We start from the raw sequence: 13,617 nt of genomic DNA on the forward strand, positions 1-13,617 counted from the left end.
AAAAGTATTTTTAAATAAAATTAATTAAATTAAATTAATTAAATTAAATTTAATTAAAAATTAAATTAATTTCCCTGGCTCGAAGGCTTTTAAAAAAACCAACCAAACAATTGTCTTTGTGAACACGTGTGTCGTTTCGAGCAGGCATAACTTTTTCAGCCAAGGTAGGACAGAATGCTTCCTAGAAAAATACTGCTTTTGCCAATTTTGAGATGAAAACCAGCTGCAATGATGCAATTTGGTGAGGTGCTTGGCTTAAATGCTTAGGCTTACTGTGAATTTTGATTGAATTTGACAGAATCAGAAAGATCATCCTAGACTTGAGCTTGTCTCGCCTGTGTCAGTCCCCTGCATGGATCTGCATACAGGATCAGGATCACTTTCTGTGGGTGATCACTTTGGCATGTGGATGTTCTGGAAGCATCTTTGATCCCACTAAAAATATAAAAAAGCAGACTGGCTCTGTCAGAACTGGCAAGGAGGTTTTTCTTTGTCTGTTGAGAATTTGGTTCTGTTTGTGTAACTTGTTCTGCTACTGGTAATCAGGTACACATAAAGCACTTTCATACTGGTTTGTTAGTGTTTATTGTTGTTGTTTGCAGTTTTGCTATTAGTTATGCTCTCTGTACAGGGTTATTATTTATTATTTAGTTACTCACAGCATTTTGAATGGCACTTCTAAAAGAAGCTGACCTGGTTCACATGCCACTGGTCTAAATTGCTTTCTAAATAGAGGATTCATTCTCTGCATCAGAAGAACCTGGCAAACGCTCTTTGATCTTGCAATTGTCTTCTTTATTCATAGCAGCATCTTCTTGTCCATTCTCTAGAGGCTTGGAGTTCTTATTTTGAAAGTGTTTCTTTAGCAATATATAAAAAATTATTCCAACCAAGTAGGAAGGACCTCTTAAAACTGCTCCTAAACCAAGGAAGACATACCTGTGGGACAGAGCATAGAAGATTGGGCCAGGCATTGAATTTTACAAAAACACTGAAAAAAATAATTTAATGGCTTTCAAGGCTCCCTTACATATATAAAAAAAAAAACTCAGGAGAAGACATTAAAACTCATTGTTTGTGAATGATACCAAAAACTGGACATTTTCACTTGCAAAAACCTCTCTGAAGGAACTGAGAATTCCTTTTTTTTATTATTTTTTTCCTTTTTTTTTTTTTTTTTTTTTCTTTTTTGAAGATTTTTGGATCACTTTAAGGCTTTAGACTCTTTAGGGCTAGAAATATTTTGAGGTCACCAGCGTGGTCTATTGTATGTAAAAATAAAAAAACCACATCAGAAGTGGCCAAGGATTGAGTGAAACAGAGAAAAACCTATGGAGTGCTCCCCCAGGAGACTGATAGTGTTTGGGTTTCACCAACACCTACAGCTACTCAGTATAATATTCTTTCATGGACTTTTCTCTCAGAAGTGGCCAATGCACAGCATTAACATTCTTGCCAGTGTGAACAAACTACCTGCAAATAAGGTAAATTAGGGTAACTTTCCTCTTCATAGTAAAACCTAAAGTCTGAGGTATTTTTAATTGGCTCTAAGTATATGAAGAATACACAATTCATTCCAGATATCTCTGTCATGGATATTAAATTTCTTTTGTACAACATGAAAACTGACTAAGAATGAAGAGTTTAACATTTGAGCTTTTTCAATTTCAGGAATTCTGGACCAACTTAAAGTTGAGCCCAGGGTTAGTATCTGACCGTGATTTTGGGTCACACACTAGAGTGTGAGTGAAGCAAGCATGTCCTTCCACAGAGAGGGTTTTTGTGCCCTAATTTGCTTTACCTGTTTGCATTGGAGTCATAGAGCCTGCAAGCCCCTCGCTTCCCACAGCTGGTGCTTCCCCATTTCAAGCATGTCTTGTCGATCGCTGCGCCGAAATAAACCGGTGCTGGAATCCCAGCTGCAAGGAGACAGGCAAAAAAATGGGACAAGGTTTCACAGGAAAGGACATCTTCTTAGAAATCAGCTTCATATTTCCTTAGTGGTAATTGCACACTTCAAGGGTGGCACCAGGTGGATTGGGCTCTGCAATGATTTCTCTTACCCAGCGTTCTCATGATGAGTGTGTACAGACCAACTGCGAGAGCTTTGAGCTCTGGCTGAACACATCTGGAAAAAAAAGAGGTATAAGTAAGAAGTGCTGGCCTATTTAGTGCTTAGACATGCCTATTAGACTGCTATTAAATAACCTGAATTTATTACTCTTGTTGATGGAAAGCCAAAATTTGGGAGAAGAGTGCTTCCTCTGCTGAAGTGTGTTAAGTGGTATGAAAAGGGTGAATTTATCTGCTGATTTCCATCAAATAGCTGCTGGAAAGTCCATTCCCTATGTATAATTAAGGACTTGAACTTTTAAAGTCATAATCAGAGCCTTTTTCTTATGGAAATGGACTCTGTAATTATCTTCACTCTTGGGCTTACATTTCCCTCACTCAGAGCCCCATCCAACCTGACCTGGAACGCTTCCAGGGATGGGGCAGTCACAGCTTCTCTGGACACCCTGTGCCAGGGCCTCACCACCCTCACAGGGAAAAATTTCTTCTAACCTAAACTTTCCCTCTTTCTGTTTGAACCCATTGTCCTGCCACTACAGCTCCTGATGAGCAGGAAAGTCCTTTTTTTTCCTAAGGTAAAGAAACAAACATGACTTTGAAAGCCTCACTAGAAAGCCTTTGATAAACAGCCTGCTGTACTCACCTAAACATAATCATGTATGCAGGAGTGGCTCCCAGGGCGTACAAAAAGCCACCTATGACTTGTATTACTGTGTAATAAATGAACTTCATCGAACAATCATCGCTTTTTGGACATTGCCCCAAGGTGGCAGAATTGTTTCCTACCCATGAATTGTTGATTTCAAGACATCTGCAGTTATGGAAGACCTGGAAGACACAAAAGAGTTTTGGTAGGACACTGCTCACGAAATGGGGATTCTGTTGGAGAGAAAACAGAGTAAAGAGATGGCTCTAGACCATTTATGTTCTGGAGTGATCACCTGGCATCAGGAAACATACAAATGGCACAGCACAATGAAGGTTTGCATCCAGGGACTGGAACTTTGTCTCTGGGACTCTGGGCATTATCTCCAGCACTCCATGCCAAGCAAAAATCAGTCACCCAGAAGAAGAAGCAGCAGTTTCCTGACATCCCAAAGTCTCACATGGAGGAAACAAGCTGCCTTTCCTTAACCAATTTTTCATACTTAAACATTAATGATCACTAGCAGGGAAGATACTACTCTATCTTCAACTGTTAGGTTAAGCCTCAGGGCAGCCAAAGTTATGTTTATGAAAGGCAAAGCCTATGGACAACCTTCAGGCAACATGAAACCATTTGATTTGTGTGTTTCCCCCTCTTGTGCTCAACCTACAGATGACAAAAGTTAATATCTAGAACACAGAGCTAGACCTTTTTGCTTAATGTGCAATAGCTCAGAGAAATCTCTCTTTTCTGTGCTGTTTGTAGCCAGAAATCAAAAATACCTTACTGACTAGTCCCCAGTAACTCTGATTTTCCAAAAATGCATTATCCTACCAAATCTGTGATGTTGCATGGAAAATAAGCAGGTAGGAAACCTCGGAAACCAAAGCAGGGTCTTACTGTGTTCTTTCCACGTCCCACGGAAGTCTCGCAGCCAGCCAGACACGCCGAAACATAGGTGATTCCATTGGCTCCACACACAGGATCCCACACATTGGAGGCACATTTGCAGTGAGAGTTGCATTCAGAAATCAAGGAATTGTTGTGGTACGGAATGGGGTTGCTTGGAAGTTAAGTTCAGACACGTGTAAGAAATTTTTAATTCAGTGCTGAAGTCAGTGAAGTCCCTTCTGTGTGCAGTTCTGAAACCCACCTCATATGCCTGGGACAAGTTTTCACAGCTGAGTTTCTACATCTCAATTGGTCTATTTGAGATTCCACCCTCCTTGCACTGATATTAAAGTGATTACTAGATTATAGAGAATTAAAAAAAAACCCCAAACATTGCTACTGATTTTACAGGTGTAGGCAGAACAGAGAAAGTTGGGAGAGGTCAGTTGAACTTCCCCCTAACTGAATTATAGCTAGCAAGAGTTATCACAGTCTTATCAAGTATATCTTTATTGGTTGGTAAAAATGCACCAATGACAGAAACTAGATCTCCTGCTCTCTGTAGTAAAAAAATATCCCTCTCTTAAAATTCCTAGCTGAATTTTTTCATAGAGGATATGAAGAATGTTATTATCTTTTGCATTCAGTAATTCTTTGTGTATTGAGCAAAAAGATATGTCTTCACTTATCTTCTCCTTTCTAGGTAAGTAATATTTATGTGCTTGCCATTTTTTCATCCCAGTGCTTCCTAAGCATAATTCCTAATTCCTAAGCATATTCCCTGGTCCACCATCTACATTCCTAGTGAAAATATTGCACAGAAATAAAATACTGCCACCCATCCCCAGCAAAACAACCTACATTGCTAATGATGCAATTCCTAATTAATCTTTAACCAGCACTGGGCTTTGTCAGGCTGACACTCTGCTGACCAACAAAACTATCCCAGTGACATGTGGCAGTGTTCACTGTCTTTCAAGCATTGCAAAAGCGTGTTTTTCTTTTAGCCTTGATGTTACAGTACCTTTTTTGAGAACTATGGAGAAAACAACAATCTTTTCTATTTTTTACTCACCCTTGATAGGACACTGTCATTCCTGCCACGGCGTAATTATCACAGCCAACAAAGAGGTGTAACAAACTGATGACATAGGACAAAAATGACATGGCAAATGAAAACTTTGTCGCTCCAATGATGCTCATTTTATACTTTTTCATTATAAGCCCTCCTAGGAAAATTCCAAGACCTACAGGAGGTAAGGATGTCACTCCTGAAAGAGATTATAGAAGGGGAATATAAGAATTAAAGAATCATTTTAGTCTTAAGAGTCAAAGTCTGCCCTTAGTTTATTGTTCCTGGTAACTTTATGGTCTGTTATGACTTCAGAAAGGTTTGTGTTCAGTCCAGCCCCTGGGCTGCACACGCTGTTTGTGAAGTGCCAACCCTCCAAGCCCACTTCCATTGCAAGGAACTTGCCAGATGCTTCAGCAACTAAAACTTCCACACCACACTCATTGCATATTTGGGGTGCCCTTGTTGTAAGTATAATATAAATGCAAAGTAATGTAATATAACTTAAAAATTTCTTATGATCCCATAAGTAAAAACCCTGTAATTTTTTAAAATTCAGGTTCAGGTCAGACTGCCATTTACCTCAACCTATTCTGCATGGAATTCAGCCCCAAATAAAGCACAGCAGAACTTACCCCTATGCACTGCTTACAGCATAAGCAGTCCTTGCACAGTGGACTCACCTATTAGAAAGTTGGATTTGGATGTAGACTGTCCATACTGCTGTTCCATGTACTTTGGTTTGTAAGTCACAAAACCAATAAAACCACTGAACTGTAACAGTGAGCTACACAAAAATGTAAAGTACATTCGATTACCCAGTACTTTCTTCAGGGAGTTATAGAAATCTGAAAGAAAGGGACATATGGGTTGGCATTGACAGATGCATGGCATAATTACTGGTGAGTAACCTGCAAAACTTAGGGCAAGGTCCTGCTCTCAGCTGTCCAAGTGCAAGTTGTACTGATCTTCATTTACATGAGGGTATCTGAAAGCAAAACCAGGCTCTTGAAAAACACCAGAGGTTGAGATACAGGAAGAGAATACTAAAAGAAGATGGAAGTATGGGTAAAGGCCTGGCTGCTGTATTGAGATATGCACATGAAGACTAAGGGGCTCCACACAGCACAGACTTTGATCAGCTTGCACGAATATTATCACAGGCTCGAGGCTAAGTGAGAGCTGCCTTGGTGGAGATGTCCAATGTCTTCCACTGGGGTCTGAACAAAAATTGACAAATGAAGCAAAGCCACTTCTTTCCATCACCTTTCTACCACTCTTTTTTTTTTTTTTTTTGCCTGAGGACTGCACAACCAGAGCTATTCAAGCCTGATGTATTTTCATCAGGCACCAATGTACTTCAGAGTCTCCACGAACTCTGCCAAATGAATAATTTGTCTTTCCACACTGCCAAAGGAGCCTTTGAATATTTTCTTTAGGTTCAGATACAGGAACACTTTTCCACTGTTCAAATTTCTTCCAGCACAAAATTTTAGAGGTAGGTGCCACTCAGGTTATGATTTATTTCAGGTGATGCATGCAGAGCCTCAGAGTCCTGAACAAGCTCTTTCACTTCTAACAATTTTTGGTGGACCTTTCCTTTCCAGGGGATAGCTGCCTGGTTTAGATGGAAGTGCAGGGGAGGCAAAACATTTTGCAGAACTGTTACATTTCCTATGTGAGTTGTGCCTATTGCTTCTCACATTTATACAACATGAGAAACACTTGCCTTTCAGCATTACTGACCACTTCCTTGGCTTCTTTTTTTCCGGAGAAAGTTTATTCTTCATGGCACCTGTGCTTTCCAGGAGACCATGTGAGGTTTTGTCCTTACTGGCTTCCTCTGGCTTTTTCAGACTCTTTGGCAGGAAGCAAAATGGAATGGCAGATAGCAAATTGGTTGCTCCACCTATTAAAAAGCCAAGCCACCATGCACCCACCCAGCGGGAGTCCTGTGGGGTGATAGTGATGCTCCCTAGAAATGAAGAAAACAGGCACAAGTTACCCCAGTGAAGAAGCTGAATGTTCCCAACCTTTTTTCTTCTATGACATCTACATTTTATAGTGTCTGACTTCCAACAATAAACATCTAATGAGGGACCATCCCTGAAGTGAAGGCATCAGGAATCACACCCTGAACAGTGTTATACAATCATGGTTTGGAATTGGTTTGGAATCAACAATTCCAGTTGACCAGGATGGTCTGAGATCCATCCAACCTGGCCTTGAACCCTTCCAGGTATGGGGCATCCACAGCTTCTCTGGTTCCTGTGCCCTACCATCCTCACAGGGAAGAATTTGTTCCTAACATTCTAATCTCAACTTACTTTATTTTGGTTTGAAGCCTTTCCTGTTTGTCCAGTGTTATTTTATCTGCATTTTTTTACACCTTTCACTGACTGATGTTTTGTGGCAGACATAGGAACACCAAGGTCCTTACCCAACACATGGGAAACCAAAAGGGGTGGCAGACAGACCTCAAGTTTGGTGTGTTTTTTGGCTCCTGAGAACATCCTCTGCTTTCCTGAATTGTGTAGGTCACTATTAAGCAATTGGACATTCTCTGTAGTGTCAGTGAAATTACCCATGGCTTTAAATGTATTGCAAGGAAAATGAGAGTAGCTGGTTGTATTTTTATGATTTTTAATTCTGGCATGTTTGGTAGGGGACCAAGATTATAAGAATTTTCACTGCATGACTGGAATCACTGTCTTTATTCTTAAATAAAATCAAACACTGTCTTAACAAAGGGCAGAGACAAAATCTTTCACCTGTCTAACTACAGGATTCTGAAGAGCTGAAAACTTCTCTGTCCTGCTTGAAAAACAAGATCACTGAAGAGGAACAGGATGAAGGACCACAGCCACCACTTACAGGGATTGCTGTGTGCCCTCTGGCATTGTGCAGATGTGAATACACACACGTGTTTTCAGTTCATCTGAATAAGCAAGGCCTGAGAAAAAGTGTAGGGCGAGCTGCAAAAACTATGTGAAATGTAAATGCAAAATATTCAGTGGAAAAGGTGGGCAATTCCCCCAAACTGTAAAGCTGCTGTACTAGCAGAACCTTTTTTGTTAAAATTCCATTTTAGAAAAAAAGTCTTGATTCTGTGAGAGTTCTTGGTACTAATTCTTAGAGTTGTGTATTAGAATCCTTTAATCTTAAAGCACACTTCCAAAATATGTTTCCAGTCTAATTCTGCCTTTACTCTAAAAGCTTTCAGTAATTTAACAAAATTGTAATAAATTATACAATAAAAATAATTCAATAAATATAATTCAAATATATTAATATAATTAATATAATGAAAAGATATGCAAGTGTTTATAGGAAATTCTTATGGACAAGTATTAGCTTACTTTCACTTTTCCTCTGTTTTGCTTACCTGGATCCACAAATCCAATATCCACATACAGTTTTGCACATAGAGATCCCAAGAGGAAACCAAACATCGGGCCCATCATGGCTATTGTGTGCAAACACGCTGAAAATACAATGAAGCAGATGCTAGTACCCTCTAATGGCTGAGTGCTGTCTTCTGCAGAGGGTGATGGAGCTCTTACACTACTGATCTCTCAGTTTACTTCATGTTGAGATTACCTACATACACAGGAACATTCTCTTCTTTAGCAAAATCATCGAGGTAAGAGATGCCCAGGGGTGTTATTGGTGTCTCACCAATCCCACGTAACATGTTCCCCAGTAAGATATATATCCACATATATGATGATGGTTCCTTCTCACAGCCTGCAGATGAGAGTTCACATCTTTGTAATAAAATATTTAATGGGAAACAAGGAAAAATCACAGGAAACGTAGCACATGAAGTGATTATAGATTAGAAATCAAGGTATTAAGAACATTTTCCTTATAGAAGATAAATGAAAGGCTGTCAACCCCACGATAACTTTCCATGATCTTTTAATAACACATTCTTCCACCCCCATTTTGCATTTGTATTCTAAAAACACAGGTAAGTATCACCCATCAGAAAAAATGCTCATTAAAAAATAACTTACTGATATTTTCAAAAATATATTACCTGGCATATATAATGAATCTTTAATGTGAGAAGCTTGAGATGGTTTCTGGTGCAGAGCTTGGCTCATTCTCTACCTGTGTCCCATACAAGCAACATATAAAAGAGCAGTATTCCATGTTGTAAGGAGGATAATGGCAATCTCCATTTATTTCTCTTAAACTCTATGCAGTTTCATGGGGAGTTCTTCCACTCCCCAACTCCAGGTCCTGGGTAGCTGAATCCTTGCAACCAAGGATGAAACAAGCTCCCATAATTTGAATTTTCATCTACATTTCCTTACCTGATGGTGAGACTTCCAGGACAGTGTCATTCACATCTTGATGCAGGGAACAGGGATTTATGCTGGAAGTTAAGTTGGCTGAAGCAGCTTTATGTGGTGCTGTCTCATACTTATAGCTGCAAACACACAACAGTGGGTTTAGAAGCAGTGTTCACTAGGGAAACACCAGCATGGGAGTGATGGAACCACTTTGCTGCTGTTTCCCTAAAGCTAAAGATATCTTTGATTAAATATAAATTCAAAGGGCTACCGAAGGAGCAAATAAGATTATTTAAGAGCATTTTAGAAAAACAAAATGCTAAAATTAAGAACAAATGAAAGTTAGAATTCTCTTTCTGGAAGGCATAATGTTTTAGGCTGGAAAATTCAAAAGGGCTTGTGAAAGTATCTCAAATAGGATTTAATTTTTGGTGTCTAAATTTAGGGTCAGGTCCAAGTGAGCTGCCTGTGTTGACCCCACAGCCAAGAAGAAAGAGAAGAATGTCTTGAGTTTGAGCAAAGGTCCCCTTCCATCTTTGATGTGTGTTTGGTCTGTTCGGCTGCTTTAACATGATCCCTTTCACAGAAACGAGTGCTGCTGAGGGGCAAAGTACAATTAGCTTTAGCAGAACAGCATGGCAAAGCACACATTCTGCTTCAAGGGATTGCCCTTGCTCTGTTAGACCAGGCAGGCTTATTTTCCAGGTTGAAACAAAGAGCAGCCATCAGGAGACACAGTTCAGAGCAGTTCCCCTGCAAATGTTCAGGCTCAGGTTCATGAGTTGCCCAGTGTAGACAAGTATGATACATGGTCTGTCTTAAAGACAAAGAAAAACTGATGGAAAGTCTGGTTCTAGTGCAAGATCCACTAACATGAAAGAAAGCATTCCTCAGTTTTCTTTTTTACAGGAATATACCTAAAATTATTCTAATATATTTAAGAAATCAACAGAAATATGTCTTACTCTATTTGTCATTCCTGTGCCCAAGTTATGACTAGAAACATTATCACATATGAGCACAATGGGGAAATTCCCCGAGCCTGGAGAAGGTAAATGAAAATTAACCAAATATGGAAAATCAGTTTAGCCAGGCATGTGCATTTGGAAAAGGAAAAACCTGGTTTGAGTTCTACCAGCACTCATCCATCTGCAGCTCTAGCATAATTTCATTCTCTGCTTCCTTTCTGAACAAGCCTGAGTGGAAACTGAAGAATTCATTGTGATTTTCTCATTTTTTCGAGGAGTTGCACTTTCACTTCAGAAAAGCTGTATTTTTCAAATGAACATTCAGCATCACAATAGTGATGTGTGTGCCATGTGAGGTTCATTGCACTTGGAAGTGAAGTTCTGCAGGCCTTTGGAAATCTAAGGCTAAAGATACAATAAGTTTCATTTAAAAACCAGAAAGCACAATGAAACTCCAGTGTTAAGTTACCCAAATTCACCATGATTAGTACTTACTATCCCATGAAGAAATGAGGCATTGCTGATAAAAAGCATCCCACAGCCATAGTAAAGCATCCCACAGCTATTATTTTGGGCCTATGGAGCTTAGCTCCAAAATAGCTGACAAATGCAATCACCAGCAAGTTGCCTGCAAGGAAATGAACCAGAATTAGTGCCAGATGCTGCCTCATGTTTCTCTGAGTAGTTTTCTGCGTGTTAAGGAATATCCAATACCCATCTCAAAGCTGCTGTCGACGAAACCTGCGGTAGATGACGTCAGGTCAAACCTCCGCTCAATCTGAGTGATGGAGCTTTTCATTATCGTACCAGACAAGGCTTTGCTGAAGTAGCTGAATGACAGAGCAGCCAGAAATACCTGGGGAAAGATTCAGACAGAAAATGGGAGGTAGAGGCAGGAAAACTGGTGGCAGAGGGATCAAATATATTTAAAACTGTGTGGAGCAGTCACCGTCATGACATTTTTTTGTTACTCAAATTGGAGTGGCGAAGTTAATCTTAACCCAAATCACATTTTGCTTGGGTCATATGTCCCTTATTTTAGGCCAATTCATAACTTCATGAATTCTTTATTTTAATCAATTTGGCATCAAAATAAAGGCTTTATTCAATGAGGAATGTGGTAGTGACTGAGTTCATCTCTGTGTCATATGATATATTTTGAAATATGCATTTTATCTATATACCACATATCTCACAAGGAAAAGCTTAATACTCTTGGTAGTTTGACTGTTGCTTCCACCAACACACATTGTGGCTTTTGCAAAGAAAGATTTATTTGGTAAAACGTTTAAGTTTGTTTAAATATTATCCAGATATTTCCACATCGTCTAAAAAACAAATAGACTTATTGCTCACTTGGAAAGAGTTCCAATACAACAGAAACTTGGGTAAATAAACAAAGTAAATACAGGTTTGGACATTGCAATGCTATCTACTCTAAGAAATGAAGCCAATCCGGGAAGTAAGAGCTTGAAATTTGGTATATTTACTCTCTGTTTGTCAGGAATAAAGAGAAAAATCTCCCAAGTGTGGGGTTTGCCCTATGTTCTGTATTTCCTGAGCTTGACTGGCAAAAAATCTGAGAATCACCCTTTGTGCCTTATTCCAGCAGTGCTCTCAGAGAGCTGGGCTGAAATCACGAACTGCTGATAAGCATGAAAACACAAACAAAAATTAATGGGGTCATTTGGGTTTTAAAATGCAATCCTCAGGCCAGCCACAAAACATTTGATGAAATATGGTTCACCTTACTTTATTTTGACCCTACAAGACTGGTGGTGACAGCAACCTCTAGACAAGTGTGTTGTAGGCACCTAATTGAGGATGGTTCTTCCTCTTGAAGCTGCTGCCTCTCTCTCATGACCAAGATGGGGATCCACCTACAAGTAACTTGTGGGTAAATATGGTAGATCCTGAATTTTTATTTTCTTTAGAAAAAAGATGAGATCTGACTATCCCCTGTACCTCTAGTGTGTGTCCAGTTCCACAAAAGATAGGGGGAACAAGAATGAAGGAATTTGTCATGTCACATCTTGAACAATGTTTCTTAACAGATATCAATGGTAATTCATGGTGATATTGCTAAGGCACCAAACCTTCAATCCAGTGCAAGAGGAAGCCTTTTTGACTGGTGGGTTTTTGTTTCCTTCATCATCCAAAAGCTGGTCAGGGTCTGCTTCCTGGTTGGAGTCATTGACATTGCTGGGTTTGGTTTCCACTGTCATGACTGATTTCTGTACTGGGTGATCTGAACTCAAGAGAAAACAGTAATGAATACCAAAGCACATATGCCAAAATAGAGTTGTATAAGGACCACTCTGATGAATCTGGTGAAACTAATTACAGGAAAATGCTGAGAGGTTGAAACTCAACCTTTCTACTTTCAACAATTTAGCTCAATGGCTTTCATGTTTCAAAGTCATTTTAGTCATTACTAAATTCTGAAGTATCTAGTTTTGACACCTCTTTTTAAGAGACATAAGCACCCCCCTTTCTACCTTGTCCTATCTTTTAATGCTAAAAAGGCAATTTTGACAGAAGAGGAAGAGGCAAAGCCTCTCTCCAAAAATAACAAGGGTCAACAAAGCAGTAGTGTTTAAGCACAGGGAGTCCTAGGAAGCTCTAAATTTTCAGGCTGCGAGGCTTAGAACTCATTCATTGATTTGGTAAAATCTGTAGCAACACTGTGCCATCCAATTTATTCCTTTACACTGGCTTGTTGGAAACAACTCTTAGTGACAAAATAATTTATTATTTCACCTAACTGAAATCCTGTAAGGATATTACATGTTTTTTTTTCTTCTTGCAATAATGTGCAGGGTGTCCCTGATCTCTTCCTGTTTGCAGAGATGTCCAGATGCTTGAAATGATCTGTAACTTAACAGTTCAGGAGAACTGCTCCAATTCCCTCAGCAACTTCCTGTAGTCATAGACATTTATATATCCTTTGACACATCATAATGCTTTAGTGTTGAAAGCCTTGTTTTGTTATTAAGTTGTATTTTGGTTTAGTGCAATGAATAGTTCAATACTTGATCTTTTTTTTTTTTTTTCCCTCAGCTTTTTAAAATTCTGTGTCTAAGAGATGGATAACAACTAAAAAGGACACTTCAGAGAAGTCTGTTCACAAAGTTTATTTAAAGAATGAAAACACTTGCCTGTTTGTGTAACTCCCACTACAATCAGAACAGATTTCTCAAGGACGATCCAGAAGCCAGTGCAGAGCCCCTCGGAAAAAAATGGGTCACTTGAAACAAGCCATCTTCAGATCTGCCAACAGGAGTATTGCATATTATTTTACAGTATTGAAATTAGTGCCCTCAAGTCAGAGCTCAGAAATCACAGCTCACATGATCTGATTTCCCCCTTTGCAATACTCTCCTCATTTGAGAAAAGGGTGAAAAAGAGAGAGGGGAGGAAAAAAATCACACAAAGAGAGGTTTTATATGCTTGAATGCAGCTGAAAAAAGTTGGATGAACTTTTCCAATGCTGGAAAAGTTCCATCTGCTTTCCCGCTGCTAATATCTACTTCCCAAACTCTTTTGTGGCTATGCTATAAGTCTGGGTCAGCACATATATCAGGACAAAAAATATTATCTTCTCCTTCCCCTTGGCTACTCAGAGAGATAGGAACAAGAAGTAGAGAAGGGATTTCTCCAAGACTG

General features: G+C 39.3%; 1 protein-coding gene across 1 annotated transcript; it reads right to left on the minus strand.

The window, feature by feature from the left end:
- Window positions 1-561: 561 nt before the first annotated feature.
- Window positions 562-13,215, minus strand: LOC111923311 (solute carrier organic anion transporter family member 1B3-like). The gene is made up of 15 exons (XM_023919038.2): window positions 13,110-13,215; window positions 12,048-12,199; window positions 10,666-10,807; window positions 10,447-10,579; window positions 9,005-9,120; window positions 8,283-8,429; window positions 8,068-8,166; window positions 6,412-6,657; window positions 5,366-5,530; window positions 4,686-4,881; window positions 3,620-3,782; window positions 2,717-2,901; window positions 2,064-2,128; window positions 1,802-1,919; window positions 562-939 (listed from the first exon to the last, which is right to left on the minus strand). Exons 2-15 carry the CDS (start codon window positions 12,174-12,176, stop codon window positions 726-728), a joined length of 2,118 nt encoding a protein of 705 aa, XP_023774806.2. The 5' UTR covers window positions 12,177-12,199; window positions 13,110-13,215; the 3' UTR covers window positions 562-725.
- Between the last annotated feature and the right edge of the window lie 402 nt (window positions 13,216-13,617).

This window comes from Cyanistes caeruleus, chromosome 4 (assembly GCF_971803275.1).
Source record: "Cyanistes caeruleus chromosome 4, bCyaCae1.hap1.1, whole genome shotgun sequence".
Taxonomy (NCBI): Eukaryota; Metazoa; Chordata; class Aves; order Passeriformes; family Paridae; genus Cyanistes; species Cyanistes caeruleus.